General features: G+C 37.8%; 3 protein-coding genes, 2 non-coding genes and 1 pseudogene across 12 annotated transcripts; 5 read left to right on the forward strand and 1 right to left on the reverse strand.

The window, feature by feature from the left end:
* The first annotated feature begins 1,158 nt into the window (after nt 1-1,158).
* TRNAK-CUU (transfer RNA lysine (anticodon CUU)) lies at nt 1,159-1,231 on the forward strand. Its single transcript has one exon. It is a non-coding gene; the product is annotated as a tRNA-Lys (tRNA).
* Nucleotides 1,232-2,273: 1,042 nt separating this feature from the next.
* TRNAK-CUU (transfer RNA lysine (anticodon CUU)) lies at nt 2,274-2,346 on the forward strand. Its single transcript has one exon. It is a non-coding gene; the product is annotated as a tRNA-Lys (tRNA).
* A 162-nt stretch (nt 2,347-2,508) lies between these two features.
* Nucleotides 2,509-11,100, forward strand: LOC135582932 (polypyrimidine tract-binding protein homolog 1-like). Of its 5 annotated transcripts, none has more exons than XR_010496201.1 (13): nt 2,509-2,966; nt 3,625-3,834; nt 4,597-4,659; nt 4,734-4,807; nt 4,881-4,976; nt 5,880-5,937; nt 6,020-6,124; nt 6,224-6,305; nt 7,775-7,887; nt 8,108-8,534; nt 9,178-9,406; nt 9,553-9,699; nt 9,777-11,100. XR_010496201.1 is itself a non-coding variant. In XM_065149853.1 (11 exons), exons 1-10 carry the CDS (start codon nt 2,778-2,780, stop codon nt 8,507-8,509), a joined length of 1,392 nt encoding a protein of 463 aa, XP_065005925.1. In that variant the 5' UTR covers nt 2,509-2,777; the 3' UTR covers nt 8,510-8,534; nt 9,178-9,493. The 5 variants fall into 5 exon arrangements, 3 of the variants coding, with proteins under 3 accessions (XP_065005925.1, XP_065005926.1, XP_065005927.1); XR_010496202.1 differs by having other exon boundaries at nt 9,556-9,699; XM_065149853.1 differs by lacking the exons at nt 9,553-9,699; nt 9,777-11,100 and having other exon boundaries at nt 9,178-9,493.
* Nucleotides 9,798-15,609, reverse strand: LOC135637251 (granule-bound starch synthase 2, chloroplastic/amyloplastic-like; annotated as a pseudogene).
* Nucleotides 15,610-20,243: 4,634 nt separating this feature from the next.
* LOC135635284 (aquaporin NIP2-2-like) lies at nt 20,244-21,580 on the forward strand. The gene is made up of 5 exons (XM_065146259.1): nt 20,244-20,384; nt 20,463-20,687; nt 20,917-21,111; nt 21,175-21,236; nt 21,304-21,580. The coding sequence occupies exons 1-5, from the start codon at nt 20,244-20,246 to the stop codon at nt 21,578-21,580; spliced, it is 900 nt and encodes a 299-aa protein (XP_065002331.1).
* A 614-nt stretch (nt 21,581-22,194) lies between these two features.
* On the forward strand, nt 22,195-26,646 carry LOC135636120 (uncharacterized). Of its 4 annotated transcripts, XM_065147702.1 has the most exons (9): nt 22,198-22,328; nt 22,571-22,627; nt 22,740-23,040; nt 23,843-23,914; nt 24,333-24,397; nt 24,566-24,719; nt 25,377-25,466; nt 25,546-25,635; nt 26,266-26,646. In XM_065147702.1, exons 3-9 carry the CDS (start codon nt 22,753-22,755, stop codon nt 26,392-26,394), a joined length of 888 nt encoding a protein of 295 aa, XP_065003774.1. In that variant the 5' UTR covers nt 22,198-22,328; nt 22,571-22,627; nt 22,740-22,752; the 3' UTR covers nt 26,395-26,646. The 4 variants fall into 4 exon arrangements, with proteins under 4 accessions (XP_065003772.1, XP_065003774.1, XP_065003771.1 ...); XM_065147700.1 differs by lacking the exon at nt 22,571-22,627 and having other exon boundaries at nt 22,195-22,328; XM_065147699.1 differs by having other exon boundaries at nt 22,571-23,040.
* The last annotated feature ends 144 nt before the right edge of the window (nt 26,647-26,790 follow it).

Below are 26,790 nucleotides of genomic sequence, written 5' to 3' on the forward strand. Positions count from 1 at the left end.
GTCAGCTGAATAAACTTTACAGTTTTACACTTAGACTTGATTATGCAATCAAATGTAACAATATGTCTGTAATATCATAAAATTTATCCAACTCATTTCAATAGTGATTCTATAGATTTTTCTTTTTTAGGTCATTATAATAGGTTTTTAAGCAAATTTTGACATGCTTTTATATTGATTTCACAAATCGAGTACAAGAAATTCATTTATATGTGTAACACCATAAAGTTTATCCGCATCATATCAATCTTTTAATATAGTAAATAGATATAATAAAGACTGCGATTATTGTATATGATCTTTTAAATCATTGTGGTAGATTCTTACTCGATTAATCCCATAAATCACCTAATAATCCTTAATGCAACATCGAAATTACATATTTATATATAATTATATATATTCGTTTTATACATATTATTATTCTTATTTTGTTGATGAACACATAACTACGTATAAAAAATAAAAGGTATCCTCGGAATATGTTTAGTGACGGTGAGGGGTTAATTATATAATCCTATTAGTATCATGATCCTTATACTTAAAAAAATTATATTAAAAATTTTATAATTTTAAAAATAAAATAAATAACTTTATTTATCTTGACATCATCATCGACTACATTGATGAAAAACATAATATCTGACACTAAATATTAAATTAATATTAAAATGATGAGTAAAAAGATAACTTTAATATTCTTTTGACTTTATTGAAAAAAAATATAATTTTAATATCTCACGTATTAGAAACAGAAAAAAAAAAAATTAAAATTATCTTTTTATCCATCATCTTCATATTGATTATTGAATTGATGATAATTTATATAATAATGTCAAATATAGAGATTTTATAAATTAGCTTTTAGACGAGTCTTAGGTTGACATGACAAATTAGTGTTATATTGGATTTATCATTTTTTGTTTTGAATCAATTGGAGTAGTTTATTTGACAAAACAATTGGTTTTGTTTGGGATTTGAAAAAAAAATCAAAGGATTGAGGTTTTTATACTTTTGTTATTTTAGATAAGATAATCTCAGGTGAATATATTTTAAGAAAAATTGGCTAGAAAATGAATGTTTGAGGCAGAGGAAACATGTTTTAGGTTGCATGATATATATTGTATAAAACATAAAATAAGTAAAGTTGTAACGTAAGCCCGTCTAGCTCAGTTGGTAGAGCGCAAGGCTCTTAACCTTGTGGTCGTGGGTTCGAGCCCCACGGTGGGCGTTTGAATTTGATCCTTAATACAGTAAATAGATATAATAAAGACAGCGATTATTGCATATGATTTTTTAAGTCATTATGGTAAATTCTTACTCGATTAATCCCATAAATCACCTAATAATCCTTAATGCTACATCGAAATTACATAATTATATATATTTGTTTTATACATATTATTATTCTTATTTTGTTAATATACACATAACTACACATAAAAAAATAAAAATATGTTTAGTGATGGTAAGGGACTAATTACATAATCCTTTTAGTATCATAATCCATATACTTAAAAAATTTATATTAAAAATACTATAATTTTAAAAATAAAATAAATAATGATATTTATCTTGACATCCTCGTCAACTATATCAATGAAAAACTAAGTGACAAACATAAAAATAATGGATAAAAAGATAATTTTAATATTTTTTTAAATTTATCAAATAACAATAATTATAATATCTTACGAAACGAAAAAGTTATTAAAATTATCTTTTTATCCATCATCTTTATTTCGCATATAATACCATATTATATTTTCTGTTAACAAAGCTAATGACTTTGAAACAAATAAGATTATTTGTTTCACTTTTAGAAATATAAGGATCATAATATAAATATTTTAAATATAAGGATCATAATGTGTAATATTAATAGGTTCTTAGAGGATCATATATAATTAACTCGATAATAAAAAAAATTATTGAATTGATGATGCTTTATATGTTGATGTGAAATACAAAGATTTTATGAATTAGCTTTTGAGACGAGTGTGTTAACAAATTAGTGTTATATTAGATTTACGAATTTTGTTTTGAATCAATTGGAATAATTTATTTGACAAAACAATTGGTTTTGTTTGGGATTTGAAACAAACATCAAAGGATTGAGGTTTTTATACTTTTGTTATTTTAGATAAGACAATCTCAGGTGAATATATTTTAAGAAAAATTGGCTAGAAATGAATAATAGAGGTAGTGGAAACATATTTTAGGTTGCATGATATCTAATATATAAAAGAAAAAAAAGTAAATCTGTTGTGTCAGCCCGTCTAGCTCAGTTGGTAGAGCGCAAGGCTCTTAACCTTGTGGTCGTGGGTTCGAGCCCCACGGTGGGCGTTTAAGTTTTCTTAATTTGTTTTTTTTTTGGAATTAATTAATACATAAATCCGACGGCAGAGATAACGTTATTGATTAGTCCTTCAACCGGGTAACAAATCCGACGGTAGAGGGCGAGACCCGCAGCATTCTTCGTGTATTTTCCTATGTCATATCCGGAATACGACACGATCCGGTCGGTAGGGCTGCTCCCGGCTCCAGAGGAGGCGATAGAGAAGGAAAAGCCGACGAGAGAGGGGCGAGAGAGAGAGAGAGAGAGAGAGAATTGACGGGAAGGGAAGGAAGGCGACCACGCTTCCTTTTCCGATTTCTTTCTTCTCTGTTTTTGATCTAATCTTAGGAAGAAGAAGCATCGTTGACGCTTTTGATCCATCGTTCGCTCCCTCCCTCCGTTTGTTGATCCTAGAGTCAGAACTAGAGGAGTGCTTTCGATGGCGCCGGGGCAGGGAACGCAGCAGCAGTTCCGGTATACGCAGACGCCATCGAAGGTGCTGCACGTCCGGAACCTGCCGTGGGACAGCGCCGAGGAGGAGCTCGTCGCCCTGTGCAGGCCATTCGGCAAGATCGTCAACACCATGTGCAACGTCGGCGCCAACAAGAACCAGGCCTTTGTAGAATTCGTCCGTACCGGCTCTCTCTGATTTCGTGATGTCTTGCTGTTCGTAACATTGTTGGTGCTGTAAATACGCATTATATTCTCATCATTTCCTTCCAGTAAAATCTAGCGATTGCCGTGAATCTGTTATTATATACTCTTTAATTTGACTAAAATTAGTTTGTGTTCCATGATACTTGGACCTACGTAGTGCTCATGCGATCCACCAAATTTGGACCTACAGGGTCATCTGGATTTTGGGCTTATTCTTGAATTTCCATACGGATCGAAGTTACCAAAATGACAAATGCTGCCTGAAAGGAACCCTACTTTTCCAGGACTTGATATCTCATGGATTAGCAACCCTTCTGACTTGATATACCCCTGGACAGGACTCAACTGTTTCTTATCTTCTTGATAAACTAGATTCCAAAATTCTGGGTATCAGAATGTAATTTAACACAATTAGGATTTTAGCATTACAATCTCTAGGTCAGTTAATACTTGTGTTTACTCCCTTCTGATGTAGTATGCTTGTGAATGAACTATTTAATTATTTTACTCATTTGTGAGGCCTTGCATCAGAAGAGTTATAGTTGCTACCTCTTTTGTATTAATTTTTAATTATTTTTTCAATATTAATTTTAGTGCGTTAATCTTGAAAATTGGTTTTTTCTTTCTAGGCTGATCTTAACCAAGCAATTTCAATGGTGTCATACTATGCTTCTTCATCTGAGCCTGCCCAAGTTCGTGGAAAAACTGTCTATATCCAGTATTCTAATAGGCAAGAAATTACGAATAACAAGAGTACTGGAGATGTTCCTGGGAATGTCTTGCTGGTCACTATTGAAGGTGTTGAATCTGGGGATGTCAGCATTGATGTGATTCATTTGGTAAGTTCTGTTGGTTGGGTTCCCTTTGTTGTATATGATACGATCACCTTATTATATAGTGCAATTTTAGTTCTGTGAAGCATTTTGCAGGTTAGTGATGTGTGTGTGTGTGTGTGTGTGTGTATACTGCTCTTGCTCAATTCTTTTTGTTGTCTTCTAGCAGGTCGATGTTTACTTGCAGAAATTTTGTAAATGACCTATTGCATTAGGAGAATGGAGGCATTTGTTTTCCCTTCTTTATTATGAGTTATGACACCGCCATTTTGACATTTAAAACCTAGCCTTATATCCTTATAGAGTGATAATTTTTCAAAAGACTTGAGATTTTCAATTGAACTTCTTGACTTAAACAAGATTCATGAAATCTGGCAGTGTGTTGGTCTTCTATTATTTTCCAACTTATATATGGTTGATACTTTTTACTTGACCTGCTGGACTTTGAAGCTCTTCTATTCTTTAAAATGACTTGTCCAATTTTTCCATCTAATAATTTGTTGAGCTATGTTTCATAGCTGAAGCAGTTCAATCAACCATAGAAGATCTCTGCTGGAAAGAGAATACTTATGTATTTCATTAATATTTTGGAGAGATTTTTCATTAATATTTTTTGGGGGCTAAGGTATATCGAGAATCTTCCTTATAAGCGCCTATAGATAATTCCCACACATGAACTGAGATTCAGTTATGGGTGTATATTTATGGTCTATGTTGATTAAGTTACTTGACTCTTTTAACATGAAAAAGCTTTTAACTTTGTCTTAGGTGTTCTCTGCTTTTGGGTTTGTGCATAAAATTGCAACATTTGAAAAAGCTGCTGGCTTTCAGGTGAGACCACCTTTGACCCTTTTGCGGGATCTGCAGGCTGCAATTTACCTTCGTTACTTTGAAACATTTTACAGGCACTAATCCAGTACACAGATGCGGAGACTGCTGCAAGTGCAAGAAATGCATTGGACGGAAGAAGCATTCCTAGGTTGCACATATTTTCCATGTGTTTGGTTTTTCCTCTACATTGAATTCTTGGTGATTGACCTTGAAAATGGCAGGTACTTACTACTTGAACACATTACAACTTGCCATTTGCGGATCACATATTCGGCCCATACAGATTTAAGTATAAAGTTCCAGTCACATCGTAGCAGGTACAAATTGGTGCTAGAAGTACAGAGGCTGTTAATGTTTTTGGCAATTTTATTTTGACATTTGAATGTGTTAAATCTTCTTATTCTCAATGCTTTTCTCAATTTTTTGGTCCATAGTAGGGAAGTAACATGAAACAATGATGAACATTAACTATATTTGCAATATAATATACCATAGCTTCCCTCTTGGTTTTTAGTATTCAATTATAATGAACTCTAATACCTAGTACAAGCACCTGACATGAGTTTGATGGGTTTTTTAGGCATAATATTTCTTTGACCTTAGTGAAATTTCTGAAGCTATGCCTCTGTCAGTTCAGTCTACTCCCATAATCAGGCAGGAAGTTTGCAAACCAAGAGACAACTTACTCCATCATGATTCTGAAAAATGAGCAATCCTTCCATATATAAGTAGCTATCTTTAAGATAGTAAACTATATCTTCTGTTGAATTTCTTATTATTATTATCTCTAGCACAGCACAGTATTTAAGCAGATTTTATAACAAAATGACTAGCAGTCTATTTATATATAACTGTTAAATTTTGTTTCTTTTGTTATTCTCTTATGCTTCAGATTCAGTCAGAATTGGATCATATTACTTTTTTCAAATATTTTAATTCTGATTCAGTGGTGTACCACTTTAGTTGAGGTTTCTCACTCTCTCTTACCCATTACATTCCATTTTGCTATTGGTATGCTTTGCTATAATTTCAGTATATGTATCTCCAGTTTACATTACTACGACATGGTGACATACTATAATATTAGACATGCTTTGCAGTAGCTTTTCTTTATATCAAATGTATGATTTACCTGATTTATTCTATATGCAAATATTGTTGCACATTTGTATATAACTTATAAACCATAATAATCTGTCTTTATGTTTTTGTTTAAACAGGGACTACACAAATCCCTTTCTTCCTGTGAACCCTTCAGCAATTGAGGGTTCTGTACAGGTATTTTTGATGTATTAAAATTTACTTCTGCCACATCAACTTTTTTTCCTTTTTAGATACACCTATGAGAAGCCCTTTACAGCCACTGCTTGGTCCTGATGGAGTGAAAAAGGAGACTGAAAGTAATGTCCTTTTGGCTTCCATAGAGAATATGCAATATGCTGTGACAGTTGATGTTCTACATACAGTAAGGCCTATTCTATTTACCTCTATGTTTTTTATTTAACATTTCAACTTTTAGCTAAGCATCAACATAAAGGCACATAACATTCTTTAAAAATAACAGGTCTTCTCCACCTTTGGAACTGTGCAGAAGATTGCAATTTTTGAGAAAAATGGTGGCATGCAGGCATTGATACAATATCCTGGTGTGGAAATTTTTGAATAGTGTTTTATGTATGTTATCTTCTAGTGATTGACTAATTGCATATAGTAACTTTTGCTCTGTTTTTCATTTGATTGGCTGTGCAAATGTATAGAAATTGTTTATAAATGATCTCTCTCTTTGAAAGTCATAAGTGGAATTTGAGAAGGTTTTGTTGGTATCTTGTGCATGTGTTCATGTATGTACATTCATCTATGGTGGCTGAGGTTATAGATTCATACCTCAGTCAGATAGGTTACAATTATTTACAAATACATGTACATGTGTGTTTTGATGCAAACAACTGTATGCATGTGCATGTGTACACTAGTACATGCAGAGTTTGTTCTGTACCTCTGTTGATGCAGGAAACATGGGCGGTTAACTGTATGAAAGCCCCATGAAGGTTATCAACCCATCCTTTGCTGTACCTTGTGTTCACGAAGACATCCAAGGTGTCATGAGGTTCTGGCATGACGTCCTGGTGTCCCATCCAAGGTGTCATGTGGTGCTGGCATGACGTCCTGGTGTCCCATAGTGCCAACCCTAGGCTGAGGCCCTATGGATGGATAATTCCTTACACTGGGATGCCCATATAGGTTAAGGTCTTTATTGATAGAGACAATTCTGATCATGTTCCCAGCCTTAGTATAAGTGTATTATAATGGGTTCATGTCAACTGTGAGGCCAATTAAGTTAGACTTTGAGATGGTTGCTTAGTTTAGAGTCGGTTTGGATCTACCTTTACAAACAGTCTTGATTTGATTTTTTCCCGTTTGGGTGGTCTGTTGTGCCGTCTTGGTTTCTCTATCTCGGTGTATCTTGATTTCTCTGATTTGAACCTTCTTTCTTCCACAAAAAAAATGTAGAGGAGGACATGTATTTCTTGTTAGGATGCCTGTATTTTGAGTTTGGTTTGAGATGAGGAATACATATATTTAAGGCATATTCTCATCTGAAGAATGAGGAGAATATTGGTGGCCTTTGGGACTTCTAGAACGACTAGGTTGCCAATCATTGCTAATATTAAAAGTGTGGTTTTGGGTAATCGTTGGCTGAGTGGGCTGCTTTTATATGTGTAGCTCATGCCAGGGAAGTCGCCAGGCCAGGATATTGACTCCTTTTCTTGGTTCAACTGGAATCTTACTCATTTATATTGCAATGAGGTTTATCTGGAGACAGATTTAAATATTATTATGCAAGTTAAAACCATTAGAAGTGGTATTAACCTGAGCAGTCAATTGCTGTTATGTGATCTGAGTGATCACCAGTGCATTGAATATTTTACAGGATGATTTTCATGGTTGAATCAACCACTTCTTTTTTTAATGTAAAGGATTTTGCTGGTTGAAATATAAAAAGTTTGCATTAATTGTTATTTATTTATTTATCATTATATTGTTCTTTTCTCCTATTTTAAAGTTAAATGGTTTTGCCATTAAGTCCTCAGTGTGCCAATTCTTTGTTCGTCAGATGTGACAACTGCTTCAATTGCCAAGGAAGCTTTGGAGGGACACTGCATTTATGATGGTGGTTATTGTAAGCTTCATTTGACATATTCTCGTCATACTGATCTCAGTGTTAAGGTATACAATTTTTTGGATTAAATGGAACAATATAACACTTAAGTTTATGGAACTCGCTTTCAGTGAAAGAATTTTCACGATCCATCAGGAAAGAAAATAAAATTGTGCCCCCTTCATGTCCTTGTTTTTTCTGTACTTGTATGCTTCCTGACACTTCATTCCTTTGCTTGCAATGATGCTCTTATTTTGATTGATTGTATGTATATATGTTGTTATTTAGGTGCATAATGATAGAGGCAGAGACTACACTGTTCAGGACACTAGTGTACTAATGACGTCCCAAGCTCCTAGTTTGCCGACCACTACTGGTTGGCAAGTTCATCCTCAATCTACAACCACATATATTGGCAATGATTTCACAGCTACAGGACAAGTGACAGTTCTGCATGGCCAAGTGACGACATGGAATCCTAGCTTGTCAAGTGGAAGCTTTGCCTCAGCTTCTAACATGTTCCCCAGTCAGACATTTGCAACACCTGTTTCCCATTACCCAGTTTCAACCGTTTCCAGTGCTCCTTCTGGGCTGCTTCAAGCTTCACAGGAGTCATCTCAATATGGTCTTCTGGCAAATGCACAGCCTGCTGCTGCACCAACCACCCAGCCTCCATACTACACTACATAAGCTGCATCTTCTCATATTTTTTTAGGTCAGTTGCATCTAATAAAATTCCTGCATGAATTTATTTGCAAAGTGTGTCTTAAAGGTCTGTGTTCTGTTGCATCTTACTAGTTTAAGACTGCATGGTGTTCGTTCCAGCCTAGAACAAGTGTGCCTCAATTATTTTTATTGTTACAGTTTTGCAATTTTCTCTTCTTGAACGTTTTGCGGTATTTTTGTCATTAGCAACTGGGCATATGTATCAGGTTGGCTTGACAAATTTTTATTCTCATAGTTGCATTTATGTTGAAGGAATTTCCAGATATTTCTCCTTTCAAATGGGTTTCTGTATATTTTTCTTTCTTTCTACTTGCAAATGTGTTCGAGATAATGCTGACATTTCCACAGAAATCCTGCTAACTATTCCTCCTTAGATAATTGCCCTCTTTGTTCAATCTCTGGGACATATTACATCAGCACAGTGAACTCTGGAGCTACTTTATTCAGCTAATTATGTTTCATCATTATTCCTTTCAGTTTTTGTTGAAATAAACAATGGGCTGTTATATACTATATTTTCATCATTATTTCTTGCAGTCTTGATTGAATAAAAATGTGCTGACATGCTATATTTTCATCATTATTCTTTCAGTTTTTGTTCAATAAACGACGGGAAATAATGTGCCTTGCAGGCCTCTGGACTCCACAAGTGAAGCTGCCTTGGACATTTTCAATATTCACTCTACCGTCCTGTGCTCGTTCTCAACTTCACCCTCACCTTTAAATGGACCTCTAAGATACAGAACTTTGGAGCTGTAGGAAAATTTCTTAGTAGGAGCCTTATTAGCTACTCAATCGTACAACAATTTGTTTCTTAGGTTGTTTTGCAGAGAAGGATCGAAGCTGCACTTGAACCAGAAGGTGTTTTGTTTCTTCTACCCTAATCATGTTCGAATGAATTGATGGATGTCATCATGAATATAGATAACATTCTGGATTTATCCCCAACTCGCATAGGTGGTCTCCTTTCGAAGATCTGATGTCGTTTTCATGACTTAATTGTGCAGCAGTAGCTTTGACATATCATCGAGTCTGGATTAGAGTCGACAAAATTGGTGCGGTTTGCTCGTGATCTCGAAGCCTCGTTCGTTTCTGGCCTTCCATTGTTGACACTAGAAGATGATTGATACAGCCGAAGTCCGAAGAATCCAGCGGTAAACCAAGCTCATCTTTAACGCTTTAGGGAGAAACCTTTGTCGCATCGTCTCATGATTTCCTCACCAATATGCAGTGTTGCGTTCAGCAGTGGCAATGAAATGAAGTATAATTTCATTGATCACAGGAATGAATCCTTTACGCTGACCCCAACCAGTTTACATTTCCTCCCTCCTGTATGTTAAACTAAATGCACCAAGAAGGACACCAACACACCTTGTGAGAGACGTCCTTGTTCGCATACATCACCATTGGTACTTGGCCGCAACGAGGAGGACTTCCTCGTAATGCTTAGCAGCATTATCCCAGCTCAGATCCTGTGTCATCCCTCTCGTCCGAAGCCCCTCCCAACTCTTCTTGTGATTCCAGTAGGTGTTCAAGCAGTTGCCCAGTGCATGGACCAGCATCCCCGACTCCGCCCTCTCGAACGTCCACCCGTAGCCCGTCTCCTTGAAGGGGTCAAAGGGGACGACGGTATCCCGAAGCCCGCCCACGGCGTGCACCACCGGCACCGTCCCGTACTTCATGGCGTACAGCTGGTTCAGCCCGCACGGCTCGAACCTCGACGGCATGAGCAGGATGTCCGCGCCTGCAGTTATCCTGTGCGCCATCTTCACCGAGAACCCAACCCATCCCCTGACCTTGTCATGGTTCTCTCTCTCGAACTTCCTCAGCATCTCCTCCAGGTCCGGCCTTCCGGTGCCCAACATGACCAGCTGCACGTCCTGGGCAACCATCCACGGCATGGCCTCCGCGATGAGGTCCACGCCCTTCTGGTGATCCAGCCTCCCGATGAAGCCGATCACGGGGACATTTCGTCGAACAGGTAGGCCGAGCTGCTTCTGCAGTGCCGCCTTGCAATGGAGTTTCCCAGTTTTGACTGTTTCCGAGGAGTAGTTGGTGTAGCCGTCGGAGCTCAAGTGGACGTCCAGTTCGGGGTTCCAGTCCTTTGTGTCGATGCCATTAACGATGCCTCGGAACTTCCAGTCGCTGTCGTTTATGATCCCGTGAAGTCCCCAGCCACCTTGGGAAGTTTTGAGCTCCCATGCGTAGCCATGGCTGACGGTCACGACGCGGTCGGCGGTCTTCAGCCCAGCGGCGAAGATGTTGAAGTGGTCACCTCCAATCGGATCATACAATGTGAAGAGGTCGATGTACTTCTCCGGCAAGTCCAAATGGAAGAAATCCTCTACAGGACCGCGGCCCTGCATGAGATATCAGAATAAGAAGGTGGACAAGAAGAACTATGCTACGGACTGAGGCCATATCTTGCTCATGTTCAATTCTTCTCTCTCTTCCTTGTTCACTTTCCTGCTTTCAGAATTTGTTCTTCTTGCTATTTTTTTTGTTTGGCAGATGATCTAAAGAAATATAAAGGAATGACATCATCTTTATGTTGATTGGAATGACTTTTTTCTCTTCCTGATGGGAACTAAGAATTTTTTGTTAGTTGCAGAATGAAGCAACTTGGAAAAAGAAATCATAAGTTGACAATTTGGTAAGAAGTTTGCATGTTTGATTGCTCAAGAAAGAGCTTTTGAAGCTATAAAAAAAAGACACACAATGAGTTCACAAGAGAAGGGTGTAAATTGCTTCATGTGTGATGAAAAAGTGCTATAGAACTTGAATAGTTCATAATAGGCTATATATATATATATATATATATATATATATATATATATATATATAATGTCAAAAAATGTGAAGCATGGAATTATGCCTGTAATTGGGTAAGCTAACTCCATGTGATGTGTCTCTAGATCATATGAACCATGGAAAGAGTAATTATCAAGAACAACAGATACATGTTGAAGAAAAAAATGGAATTGTAGGATTATTATGGACAGGCAAAGAGAAGAGGATCTAGAAACACTAAACTCATGCTAAAAACCGAATCACAAAGATCGTAATCGAGGATTTACTGGAGAACTTGAGAGTTTGATCCTTTTAAAGGGAACTCATAAGCAACTGTATAACCTTAATGGATTTCACAAAGAAGAAGCTTAAAGAGCCAACCTGGTGTGCTATGTTGTGGATCACCAGAACAGATCTGGCATACTTCATCAAGCCCTTGTCGTGATAATATGCCTTCAGATAAACATGTAGAAGTGCTGTGTGCCAGTCATTTGTGATGAAAGCCAAGTTTCCATCTCCATAGCAGACACCACCGCAGGGAACGTGCCAAGGGACCTGAAATTGAGTCAGTAAAAACAATAAAATGTGATTCACAAGACCAACTACATGAAATCTCTACCTTTTGTGAGATAAGAATAAGGTTGGTATATTCGCTGAAAGGTGAAGTTACAGTGTCGCTAAACTTGTTTTCTAGATGCCAGTGACTATTTGGTTGTATGATCTTCGTGATTGAAAAGTATAACATGAATGAAATGAGAATTTAACCGGAAACCAACTTGGCTTATCAGAATTGGTAGAAACAATGACTTCAAATTCTACATATGAAATATGAGGAGCAATTTATTTTTCACCTTTACAGGTATTACTAGTTGGCAATCAGAATTCGGGACATCATCGTAAGAGTAATATAGAGATGCAGGATAAAAAAAATTCTGGGTATTATTACCATAATAGAGACATATCTAAAATATTTGGGTTCTGCTCGCTAAGCTTATACTTAATCAAACAACAGAAACATAAGCAAGTTGGTCAGAAGAACTCAGCTGTAAGAATCATGGTGAACGGAGGTAGCAAGACAGCCTTGACGACTGTTGAATTTGTGCTTAGCTTTGTTAGAAGTGTCTCTAGTTGTCTAACTCAACCATTCTTTTGCTTTTTAAATTTAGAGAAATCTTGGAATCTAAAGATGACATTGATGAAAAACTTATTTTTTTTAACATAATAAAGGTTGTAACTTTAGTAAAACTTCATTTATTAGTTTTGTCATGACACAAAATTGCAATAGGGAATTCACTGAAAACCTTCAGTGTCAACAGTCATGAACCTAAAAGATGGAAATAAGTTTCTTTGTTATATATGCAATGGCAAATTCTTCACCAAATTGACAGAGAAATAAAATCTACTAAGAATCAGCAAGTATACACAAATTAAACATGTTTGAAACTGAACTGCTTCATTAACCTTCATTGTGAGGCCAAAGCCTCTTGTAAAAGCTCCGAGGACACTATTAACGGGCACACACCAGTCTGAATGCTTTACAATGCCAATACCAAACCAAAAAAAATTTATTTGCAAAGATAGATATGGCATAAAAGGTTAAGCAGAAAAAGGGGTTGGAGATTGGCATTCACAACTATGTTATGAGCTCGAAATGCTAAGCTCAAAGCAGTAGTGAAATGACACCCAGATACAGTTGAACTCCCTATCGGAAACCCAGTTCAAAGTCCCCTCATGCAATAATTTCAAATATTCTAACAGTACAAATGCTCTCTATAATTTTCTGATACTAAAGGATTACTGTTACATATAACATCATGGATGAAGATGTTAATAAGGACAAAAGAGATTACCTCTACGGCTGCCTTGCAGAACAAAATCATCCGTTTCAAGATGTCCTGCATCGATTACCAAAAAACAAGTTATCCACTGGAAACAAACAGCTGGTACATCTCATTCATGTATTTTCAGCTCACTGAAAAGGCGATTAACTAATAGTAAATGAAATGGATGGACTCGTTTGCGAGGGTTGAGTTGTAGATCAAGTTTACCGGTCGGTTTCCCCCGTAAATGTTATTCTCTTGGTGTTGGAAAACTGGATGATCGACAAATACAAAGTCCACACCATCAATGTAAGAATGAAAATAAGACACTTCCATATCCTGCACCCCAAAGTATGACAGCAATTGAATGAAACATGTCTACAGCTAAAATCTAGACATTGTGACATCACACATCAGCTTCATACCTGCCCATAAACTTTATAGCATCTGCGAACACCTGTATCTTTGGGTTCTGCATAATTGCCATACCTTGGGACAACAACCTAAAAATTGCAAATGAAATGTTCAAATGGATATTCAATAGCAATACTAAGGAACTGATCTTTTGAGCACAATAAATCCAATTTAATATTATGATCTGAACTTGCCATTCTAATTTATATATGTGAAAATGCTAGAGTCACCATAAGTAATAAAGATTTGAAGTACAAAAGAAAAGAAAAGAAGAAAACACGACAACAAATAAGGAAAAGAAGTACCATAACCCGATGCCCTCTTCTAGCCAAAGCTTTTGGCAGAGCCCCAGCCACATCTCCAAGCCCTCCTATTAAGGATAAAAAACATAAACATTAGTGCAACTTAACGCAAGTTGACAATTAGTTCTATTTCAAACATGACATTGAAATCACAAAATAAGGAGCATAGATCCTAAATATAATCTTGTTATACAAGAGAAAGGACTAAAACTATAGAAGATATGGATCGGCCATTAAAGGCATAAGTAAAATGCAATACCTGTTTTGGACCAAGGAGCACATTCTGCAGCTACCACTATCACATTCATGACATTCACCCCAGCTAAAGGAGGGTCATCCATATTCTCCTCCTCAGGATCTGTATCAGCTTCAGGATCTACACTATCAAGCTTTGCTTCCGTTTGGTTCTCAGCATTCTCACCTCTGACACTCCTTTCAGACTCTTTTACTAGAAATATTGGCTCAACAGGATTTGTAGTATCGAGATCGGTATCCTTCGCTAATCCAAGAGGATTGGGACTCAAACGTTCAGATTGTAGGCTATCACCACTTTCTCCTGTTTTCATTGGAGAATTTCTAGATTCAGACATCTTAGATTCAGTAGACTGGACTGAACCTTCAGAAACAGTGCTGCCATTGTATTTTCCATTTGTCACAAGATGACTTGGACTTGGGTTGAAACTGATGTTTCTACGATCTTTCAAATAATAATTTATATCCTGATCTGCTTCAGCAGCTCTGCTTTCTAAATATGAAATTTATTTCCTTCTTTCCGCAATCTGGAGCAAAACGAGAAAGTCGAGCAAATGTGAGTAATCATATTAGCTTACATTCTGAGATGAGATGCATTAGTTAAGATCAACAAATGCATATTGGCTGAAGAGTATTCAGCCCTTAATCATGCTTCCAGTTCTAGAACAATTCAACCAATGGAAATCAGCAGATAAGTGTCCTAACCTAAAATGAAAACTTAAGTAAATAATTGTGGAAAACTATGCCTCTCTTTTGAAGGAAATAATCCATAAATCTGACCATAAACCTAATTGATGTTGCTCAGAGTTCTTTAATTTTGATATTACTCCTTATTTTACATGGAAAAGCATTTATACAGATTATAACTTTGTAGTTTCTCTCTTTGCTTTGTTTTGCTCTATGTATCTCCAATATCTTTTAGGATTCAAAAGGCAAGACAGAGATTAAAAGATTGACTCCGTATCATGCATTGAAAGATGAGTAGGCGGTGTAAAACAAGGCCCCATATCATCCTAATTCTGAAGAAGAAGAAGAAGAAATGGGCAGAGAGAGAGACCTGCTGGATCAAGTCCTGCTGCATTGCCAGAACCTTCTTTCTCTTGTTCACAGTAGCCTGAGCTGAATCGACATCGACATAGCCACCAGCAACAATATCATCCCCTATTCCCCCCTCCCCCTCAAAGCTGCTACCTTTTCCGGTGGCCCGAAGGCCCGTCGCCTTCTCCACCCCGACCAAGACCTCGCTTCTTCTCCCTCTCATCCGGAACCTCACCCGGCACCCACCTCCGCCGGGACCAATACCATTCTCCCTGCAATACGCCGCCACGACTGGCGGCCTGCTGCCGCAGCTCGGCTTGCTCTGGTGGACAACGGGGCTGTTACCACCGCCATTCCAGGCCTCGAGGAGGAAAGTCTGAGAACCGAAAGACGTCATCTTTGGGCCAAAAAAAAATGGCGCCTTTTGCGAGGAGTGCCGCACGCACGGAAGAGAGGAGGCAGCGGGAGGAGGATTTGAAGCGGAAAAGATGGCACGAGGAAAGCGTGCATATTCCCATGTGGGGACGGCGGCGCCCGGTCCAACGACGCCTGAGGTTGAGATTCTTCGAGAGGTACAAGGCAGAGGAGCAAAGCCAGAGGAATGCTTGTGGTCGGCGTCATGCGACGACAAGTGCGGAGATGACAGGCGACCACAAAGGCAAGTGCAAGCAGAGATTTCCCCTGTTCTGTGGTTGGACATGGCAATCAATCTATCAAGAGATAAAAAATCGTGCTTGGCTGTTTTGGAGAACCAATCCAAAAGGATTAGCATGTGGAAGACAAACTGCGGCATCACGAGCCATCATAGGATCGCTGTCATTGAATTGGTACATATCAAGACACAGCCTATTTGTCTTCAAATCTATCGGTTTTTCTTTGCCTTTTTGAGTGCGAGAGATCACACGACCAGAAGATGAGATCCACTGGAAGGTTGGAACTCTGTTCTCAACAAGAAAGAATCAGTACGCCATGTGAGAAGACAAGGAAGATTAAACTGCTACGTTTAGTGTCAACGAGTCTGCGAGACAAATAAGACATCCGATTCTTAGCAAAAATAACACAAGCAAAGCTCCAACTTTTGCATTTATTAGAACAATAAGAAGGCATTTAAAATATGAAGATTTGTATTGAAAAGTTCCAAATGATAGAGGAGACCGCACCGTTTCCCATCGTCTTCTTGCAATACAAGATGACATCCTTCAGCTTCTCCTCGTGGTCTTGCCGACACATCTGGCTGCAGTGCCCGATTGCGCTGGACGACATGGACCGGCATCTGCTCCTCCGTGCTTCGTCCTTGGCGTGGATGGACTCCCTCGACCCGCACGGCGTGCAGGAGTCCAAGTACCGGCGCAGGCGTCTCCTGATCGACCGCCAACACCTCGCGAAAAGAGGCTTCTTCGCGTGTTCCCCCGACGACGGCGGTGATTCATCCGGGAGACGATCGGTATCGGCTCCCGAGATGTTGATTGAGCTGAGAGGAGCGGCGTGGCGGTCGTCTATCGCCCATGAACGAAAGGAGATGTTGCGAGTCTGTGGTAGGTCACCCATGGTGAGCACAGTCGAGAAGTGAAAGAAGGAAAGAATGAGAAGACTCGGAGGTCATCGACCTCAACCTCAACTTCACAGTGATCAGGCCAAGAGTGAAAGACAAAGGACATCGTAGAGCTTTGGTGTCTTAGGAAGGCAATCTCTATATGGCATCCCCACTGGTTTGTGGGCACTAATTGTGCTCCTTTTGTGAGGTTTCTCTCAGGAAATAGTTGGCACTGCAGTGTTTGGAGGGAGGGCAGATCACTCTCAAAAAAGATTCTAACACGGGAATTCTTACAGGTAAATTCAAAGCACATATATTTGGGGTATGAAAACATGATGATTGGATCACAAGGAAAGATAAACCTACGTAGAAGGAACAAAGGAAGGGATCTATTTCTGCAACCATGCATTCCCATGATCAAGTGCATGCTTTTATCACCGTATGTCAATGCATCATAGATTACATGCACAGAAAACTTTTAGGTATACAAGTTGCAGAAGGGATCTAAGCGTAGGACAAATGATCCTCGTTCATCATCATTGGCCCTTTGCCTATCTTCAACTTTTGCTTAGCATCAAGCGGACAAATATCTCACAAGATTCAAGCTAGAATAATGACAGGAAGACAAACAATTCCTACAGGTCTTAAAGAACTTTTCCACGTCCAGAGGAGCACAAGCAGCTCGTCATGGTTCCACGTTCACTCGCTCCATTGTCTCGGATTCTTAACACCACCTAATCCTCTCTCCGCTTGCAACCAAACCTGGAAGAAGAAGAAATGTTATGATCAGAAGGCCATTGGATACTGCCATTCTCATTCCTTACGTCTGCAAGAGTAGTCCCTCGCGTATGCATTGACTTTGTGATTAGATTCCGTACGTCCACTGCAAGCTCGCGCAAAGCTTTGATGATATTTAGCAGAGTTCTCCTCTATTATCACAGTGGAATTGTCAACGTCAGAAAGGTTATCTATAGCAAAATTTGACTTATTCTCTTACTATTTTATTCATCATGACATGTCAAGATCACACGTGACATCCCAACGATGAACCATTACCATCATATCAGAGTTAAACTCGACACGATTAAAGTTAAGGTCAAGAGGAATGCACAATTGATCCCCGTAAATGAGAGTAACGATCATAAAACACACTATAAAAAGATTCCTCATATGTGTTCCTCACACACAAAAACATAGTCTAAGAATATATTTAGAATCCTTGGAACTCTTGACTTAAGCATCAAAGGAATATTTATCGAGAATATTTTTATATAATTTTATATAATTAAGATTGCGACGACAAAGTTCACACAACTAAAAAAATCATATGTATAGAAGCAAAGAGGGACAATGGAAAAAAGACAGCATATAAAGCTTGGAAGAATGAAAACTTACATTATATTGTGCATGTAGTGACAAGGGAAAGAATAATCAAATTCTGAAAACTACATGGTTACATTAATAAGGAATACAACTAAATCAAGCATCTAAATTTGTGAGATTATTTCTGGACGAGAATCTTTCAATTAATTGTCTTAAATTGATTTAGTGAGTTGTAATAAGGTATACAACTAAATCAAGCATTGAAATTTGTGAATTTTTTTCTGGATGAGAATATTTCCTAATAGGAATTAATTATCTTAAATTTGTACAGTGAGAATATTCTTTCGAGTTATTTGCTTGAGAAGATTTTTTCTTAAATAATAGGAATTTCAAAATGTCTATAGAGATTGCAATGATGGTGACATATTTGACCAATTTGAGATGATTTATGGATTTATTTTATCTCATTTGTGAATGAAATTTGATCTTCAATAAATTAAACATGATAAGAAAAGAAAGTCTTTTACATTCAATTGAAACAAAGAAAATGTAAGAATTATTGATGTTTGAATAACCCAAACAAATGTAATGTTTGTTATATGGCCAAAGCCATGGATAATAAAGACATCTAAATATTTATAATTTTAAATAATTAGGTTTGATATTAAATAAACATCCAAAAGGTGATTTATTCATAAGAATAGGCATTGAAAGTCAATTAATAATATAAAATAATAGTTTTAAATGTATAGATCAAAAAAAAAAAAGGGAGAGAGATGCTCAGTGATAAGACCTATTTCGATAATATATCGATAAAGATATTCAACGAAAACTATATATTGGGATGTAAGGAGGAGAAATTGAGTGTTTAATTTTAAGACTTTTAAATATAGATTTTAGAGTCTAATATTCTTTTGCAACGTTTGAATATATCGTGTTAATAGATGCTTTAAAAAATTTTACAACCATGATTTTAAATTTTAGAAAAAGAGAAAATATGAAACTTATAAGCTATTAGGAATAATCATGAATATTTTGTTGAATCTCGAATTTTGATGATGAAACTAATTAATAATATTTATCTAATATGTATTTGAGTGACATAGGACTAGCTTCGATCAGAAGACGTTGAGCCAAAGCAAAATTGGACATCGAGCCGGATGATTGATCGACGTGTCAAAGCTTTAAGTGTTAGTGTAGTTTGAGAGAGAAGTAAGGGGGGTATAAAGGTTTTTTTTGAAGCTGTTATAAAAAGAATCAAGTTGTAAGAGTAGTTAATCTTCATCCATTGAAGGAATATCGTTAATAGATACCGATAACCTTGACGGAAGAGGAATCGATAGAGTGGATGTAGGTTACAACAACTGAATCATTATAAAACGGTTTGCATTTGTATTTGAGCAATTTATCTTTACTGTAAACTAAATCTTAATTGTTTATTACTTTCACTATATATATATACGAATGAGAGATTTCAAGTTATCTTTCTGAGTTCGGTTTTTATCGTACAAATTTTTTTTCAAGTTGACATGATTTTATCCGCTGCACTAATTCACTCTCCTATCTTAGTGTCGACTTTCTAGACACCAAACTATAATTTATGACTTTTATTTGAATTACAAGAATCAGTAATAGGAAGATTAATTTGTGATAGAATAGGAGAGAGTATTTTTTAGTGACATGTGCTTAAGTTCCTCATGCCAATGACTAAGTGAGGTTTTAACTTTAATGAAGGTTTTTTTTTCATCATTCTAAACTCCATATATCATTTATGCTTCACACTACGGCCTCCATCGTTAAATCCTTCACATAAAAAAAATAGAAGAAATTTTGTTTTCTTACAAAATTCAATCATAATAATAACTAAATTTTATTTTATGAAAAGAATACATACATAAAACATCTAAAATTAAAAATAAATTTAAAAGATTTTAATGTTTCAATTTTGTAAGTATAGAAATCTCAATATTTTCACTTTCCTAAATATAGATATCGTAATGTAATTTTTGAAAGTATAAGGATCAAAATACTAAAATAACTAATTACATGAGATAATATATAATTAACCTTAATTCATTCTTTTATCTTAACATATTTCATTTTATTGCACACTCAAAAGGAAAGCCAATGGGCACTCCCTGATCTATATACATATACCACCGCCCGGAGGAAGACAGGAGAGCACAGATCCAGCTGCAAGTAGCTTTCCTTGCTGTGCCTTGGAGATGGCTTCCTTCAATGAAATCCATGACATAGATGTCGTCACAGTTCAAACCTTGGCAGCCGAAGACGACTTCGTCCCCGCCGCAAGACTCCATCGCCGCAAGTGCTTCCAAGAAATCTTCCCACCCTTTCTTCTCAGAAAGGTTTCCATGCATCCCGCTTTATCTCTACCGAGGTCATACTTCAGAGCATGCGTCACTTGGTTGCATGATGACTCTTAGGTTATCGCCGAGGTGATAGCCACCTTTCTACTGGTGTTTGTGACCTGCGGCGCTGGTGCACTGAACAAGAACAACCCCCGCGTCGTCTCGCAGCTGGGTGCGTCCGTCGCCGGCGGACTGATCGTGACGATGATGATCTACGGCGTGGGCCACATCTCTGGGGCGCATATGAACCCTGCCGTCACCTTGGCCTTCGCTCTCTCCAGGCATTTCCCATGGATACAGGTTACTTAGCATACCACATCTCTCTTCTATGATGACTATATATATATATATATATACACACATATCATGCGAACACCAAATCCTCTGTTGGAATGACATCCATCAGACTATACTCTATCCATTTCCTATTTAATTACTATTTTTTAGATTTATAGCGACATCAAACCGTATTAATGGATATTATATTCTGATTTGAATTGATCCTTGAACTGCCATGCGTGTGGTGCAGGTTCCTTTCTACTGGTCGGCGCAGTTCTCGGGCGCCATGATCGCCTCCTTCATCCTCCGCGAGCTGCTCCACCCCATCACCGATCTCGGAACCACCACGCCGTCCGGCACCCCGGCGAGGTCCCTCATCATGGAGGTCGTCGTCACCTTCTCCATGATGTTCGTGACGTCCGCCGTGGCAACCGACACCAAAGCCGTGAGGGCTTCATGAGCTCATGAGCTCTTCTATCTTGAAGGCTTCTCGTTGGATGACATGCAGGTAGGAGAGCTGGCCGGGTCAGCGGTTGGCTCAGCCGTCTGCATCACCTCCATCCTCGCTGGGTAATCCACAACCAAAACCCACGCGTACAAAATCTAACTTCTTCGATCAGTAAAATCCCATGCAAGAGCCGATCACCGGAGGATCGATGAACCCGGCAAGAACACTGGGACCGGCGGTGGCGAGCAGGAAGTACGATGCGCTGTGGGTGTACTTCGTCGGCCCGGTGCTGGGCACGCTGTCGGGGACGATGTCCTACAGGTTCATACGGATGACGGAGAAACAGCCGCCGCAGTCGCTGCCGTCCATGGGGAGTAGCACCACCCCGAAGTCGCCGTCGACCTCGTTGAAGCTGCGCCGCCTGCAGAGCCAAGAAATGGCTCGTCCTGCCCACGTCAATCCGTAGCTACGTTCGTTCACGATGCGATCTGAGATCATTAGTCTTTTCTTGATTGCTTGTCAACACAACATATGCTTAACAAGCATTTGTTTGAAGGGTTTATTTATTCTCCAAAATAATTTCTTAATTGCTAATTAATGAACACATGATGACAGTACTCACAAGTTATGTAAATACGAAAGCATCTCATTAATTCTCTAACTACTCAATCCATTATTAAATGATTTCAAGTTCTATCTTAATTTGAATGATTCAAAACAGGATTAATAAGAGAATTAGGTGAGGCCTACCTAATCCTCCAACAACCAAAGACAGCTTCATCCCAAGATTTAAATCTAGCTTACGTGGATTTATTACCAAAAAGAAGAAGAAGAAGCATATATTATTAATTAAGAGCTAATAAGAGTTGTGGTTTCACTTTTTCCGCTTCTAATTAAAGACAATAAATCAAACATTGCATAAATATTAATTAAAATAGAGATAAAAATAATTTGTTTTGACGTCATCATATATATATATATATATATATATATATAAGGAGAATTAATTGAATTATCAAATAATAAAAAGAACAGTGTAATGCATATTAGACTCGAAGACAACAATGGCGGCCATTTAAGTCGAGTAGGAGCGTCGGACCAACGGAGCTGAGGCACTGTGACATAGGAGAATACGTTGTTGTCTGTGCAGTTGTTGCGCTTCCCTGTCGCAGCTGCGCGGTGTTGCTGTTGCGGTGCTCGTTGTCTTGCGGCCGGTACGGCGATTCCCCTATTTCTTTCTCGTAACCGTGTGAGCTGCGGTTTTCTGTAACCGAGCCTAATTTTTGCTGTTTCTGATTGAATTAGGAATGTTTCTTGATTTCGATTGGGTTTTAAAGATCGTTTTTTTTTTCTTTTTGAGTTGAGGGGATGATTCCTTTATAGGGTTTATTATTTCCTTTCTTTTCCATTCGGCCCTCTTAAAAGTTCTAGCCGTGTCTCTCTTCCTTTTTCTCAGGCTAGAATCTTCCGATTCGATTTCATCTTTGTTAGGACGGGGGTGCTGAGTTGATCGGTAACTTAAAGTTTCGATCTTGAGGGCCAGCAAGGAATTTTACTTGGCAAGCGATCAAAAGGGGAGGGGAGAGAAATTTTGCCTCATTTTCCTGCAAATATTGTTGCTGTAGATTTGGCTACACAATGGGAGAACATCTGGTCTTGTATGTTGATGAAGTCATCACGCCAAAGACAGGAGCGCAGAGAATAGAGAGTGCAAATTCCTCCGGATTGGAAGCAACACATGGTCTGGCCCGCTCTGCTCGCTGCACCTCTGCGGTCGATTCCATCATTGAGAAGGACGGCAAGGAAGAAAGCAGTGTTGGGGAGGAAGAAGAGCCACTCCTTCAGATCGTGGAATGCCGTATTTGCCAAGAGGAGGATCATATAAAAAACTTGGAAACCCCTTGCTCTTGTAGCGGTAGCATAAAGGTCTGACGTTTTTGCTTTTTTCTGATTAATTGTAGATATTTTTATTTATAGCCATACAAGGCCAATACATTAAGCGATTAAAAATATCTGCTATTAGATCATTTAGCTAATTATTTGCGTCGAATGAAATGGAAGTTTTATGTAATTGAAATTCATGCTAATCTTCTAAAGGTACAACAACTAGGGTTCAGAATTCTCAATGCTTTTCTTGTATGATCCCAAAACAGGTGTATAATTGTGGGACATTAGGTAAACTCGATGCAATTTTTCTTTTTCAAATGCTTATCTCTTCTGCAATATCATGTGTCTTATGATATGTAAGTTAGATGTTTGCTAACCTTGGTAAGTGTGTGCTTCTGCTTGAGTGCTGAAGCCTTCATGCTAGATTTTTAACTTTGATTAGCAAAAAATTCTGATTTTTCGCTTTTTTTCTGATTAATTTTAGATTATTTTTATTCATAGCAAACAACACCAATAAATTGAGTCTTCTAAAATATCTGCTATTAGATCAATTAGCAATTTTTTGCTCATCGAATGAAATGCAAGTTATGTGTGGTCATGTTCATACCAATTTTTTAAAGGTCCAACAAGGCAACAACTATGTTTCAGAATTTTAAACGCTTGTATAATCCCAAAACAGGTGTATAATTTTGGCACATTAGCTTGACTTCAAAGCATTTTTTCTTTTTCAAATGCTTCCTCCAGTTTCTTGTAAAAGTTGACATTCTGGTTATCATTTTTCTCCTATCCTTTTCTCTCATATGAATCATGATATTCTTACTCGGAGTCCTTGAATGTACAGTATGCTCATAGGGGATGCGTGCAACGCTGGTGCAATGAGAAAGGCGATATAACCTGTGAAATTTGCAATGAGGTGAGTTATTAATTTGATCACTTTATCAACTTCATCTATGTCTTATGCACGTAGCACAGCTTAAAAGGTCATGTGCATCTCTTTTCTTTCCTGTTTTCTTCAACACTTTAAATTGCCTTGAATTGTTAGAAACTTTGAAGTGGTCTTCATTTGTTTTGTGTACTTCTATATGTTAGAATGTTGATTCTTGATCCTCTTTCTTGCTGCAGAGGAAGTATTTAATGCGCTTTCTGCTCTTCTAGTTTAATAAGCTAACTTTCCGTTCATTCTGTAGGAGTCACTGGTTCTGGGCGATACTATATCTTGTATTGCTTATGTTAGATACTGGTCGGAACTTTAACTAAAATAATATGCTATTATATATGTGTCGAGACTGGCAGTGCATGTTCCTGAAAGTGATCTTTCTTGTGATTCACAGCAATACAGACCAGGTTACACTGTAGTGCCACGTGTCCCCCCTGTTGAAAGTGTTATTAATATCAGGTAAGTTTTATTTCTATGTGTAAACCTAAATGCTGGTTCTCTACAGTCCTAACATCTTAAGGGCACTCATACGTGATTTTGACTTTCTTACCACAGCATGACACAAATTTACTAAAAATAGTCATCATTGAAATTCTCAATTCTGATGAGTTTTCACCTGAAATGCAGTGGAGGATGGACCATCAGAGGCTCCCATTTGGATTTGCATGACCCTCGGGTTATTGCAATGGCAACAGCACGACACGGCTTCCTTGAAGCTGAATATGATGAGCAAGCTGCTACAAATGTCAGCAGTGTAGCTTGTAGTTTTGTGGTTCTGCTGGTAAAACCTAATCATGCCATTGGTTAAAGGTTTCCCTGTTTTATTAAATAATGCATATTTGCAATGTGATGTTTTTATTTAAAATGGTTATTGAGTTTGCAAAATCTTAACCCAGTGATGCTTTTGTAGTCAAAATGGTTATCGAAGTCATGAAGTTCTATCTCATAATTCCACTAATCTGTACTTGTTTTCAATATGTTGAATTTTCACTTTCCTAAAGAACCATTCATCTGCAACTATGAGTAATTAGTTTCTTTCAAATTTCACATTGCTTCTCATAAAAACTGAAATTGATCTAAATTGTTGGCTAAATTAATCTACCCATAAGAATTATCTAGAGAACGAGATGGTACATTTTTACTTGTTATAAGCTACAAGAAGCATTCTGTTTATCTGTCCTCGACATGGTCGACATTCTATTTATAAAGCTAGTTAATAAATAATTTCCTTTTGGTAACTGGAAATGTGTAGCATCTTCATGTAAATGTCTTTTTGGTCTTGTACCTTTTCTAGATCTAGCATTTATATGACATAAAAATTAATTTTATTGTGTTTCCCTTGCTTTATGATTATCAGCCGATTTTTGGTGCAAAGTTATTCTGATTCTACAACTTGGATTTGAATACTAATGGCGGTTCTCCCCTTGTTTTATTGCAGCTAATGGCTCTCTTATTGTTAAGGCAAGCATTGAGCATTACCGATGCTATTGAAGAAGATGATGATGATGATGCTTCCACATATTTTTCAGTGAGCAGAAGTTTCAGCTTCTTTCAGTTTACGATCTCTATCTAGCTTAATCATGTGACATTTGACTGATAATTGGCAGCTTTTTCTTCTGCGGGCTGTTTCATTTCTATTCCCGTGTTACATCATGGCCTGGACCATTAGTGTTCTGCAGCGCCGACGGGAAAGACAGGTTAGCCCCCCCTCTCAAGTACAAATGTAGGAGCATCCTTTGTGGCATCAGTAGATTAGAGTAATTAGTTCCGGGCTCACTCACATGTAACGGATCAAACCTAAGTCAACGGGCTGCATAGTTTTAGCAGAAAGTAAACAGTATGCTGTCTGTCGATGATCATAAAATATAAAATATACGGATCGAGACCAATCTAAAACTTGGACATGTTCAAAATAGTTGGACTGTGTGTACATGGAGAACTGGTCAGTGAACAGAATCATGACAAACTTACAAAAACAAGTGACTGATACATATGTTAGCATTGGTTGGTCTATCTTGGTGATCTCAGCCCACGGTACCGAGTGTTGCATTTGAAAAAATTGTCTGACTTGGGTAAAGTCAAGTAAAGGATGAACCCGGGGCACAAAGCCCGTATCAGTGAGGAGCCGGAGGAGCAGGTTGCAAAGGAACAACCTATTACACATAAAAGTCATCCTTACATGTGTAATTATGCAAAAATGTTGTAACGGAAAAATGCATTTTCCTTTGTTTCCCTTCCTAACATTAGTGACAGCAGATATCTTGCCGAGTTTCATCAACACTGTTATAATTTTATTCTGAATGGATACTCTTATTATGAACACACAGGAAGCAGCTGCATTATTATCAGCAACTGAAGTTGCATCCATGCTGCAGCAGTCTGGCCAAGGAAGGCATTTGCAGTTTGCCACGGCACCAGAGTCACCTTCAACTCTGGAACAAGAGACACGTCGATAGCACTGCTCGAAGGCAGTTTCCCCTCTCAAAGTTCCACTTGATGAAGACCAAGAATTGCCCTACGCATTATTGGTAGGGTGAGAGGCTGTGTAGTAGGTTGCAGCGGCAGCAATTGCCACCCCCAACGGAGAGGAGGACTTTTTGATTCTTTGCTTTCCTTTTCTTTGTTATCTTTCACGTGTAAAGATTGAAACTTTTGTCTTCTCAGTGCAGAGATTTCTTCTGCTTGTATATATACCCAAAATTTGGAAAGCCTTTTTTTTTATTTTTCCTCAATGAATTTAATAAGAAATAAGCACCTAAGAAGTAATTTCGTCCTTTTGTATAATCACAACGATACAAGAAAAATATCGAATCATATTCTAATATTTCTTTATATAAATTATATGATTCGAT

This window comes from Musa acuminata, chromosome BXJ3-4 (assembly GCF_036884655.1).
Source record: "Musa acuminata AAA Group cultivar baxijiao chromosome BXJ3-4, Cavendish_Baxijiao_AAA, whole genome shotgun sequence".
NCBI lineage: Eukaryota > Viridiplantae > Streptophyta > Magnoliopsida > Zingiberales > Musaceae > Musa > Musa acuminata.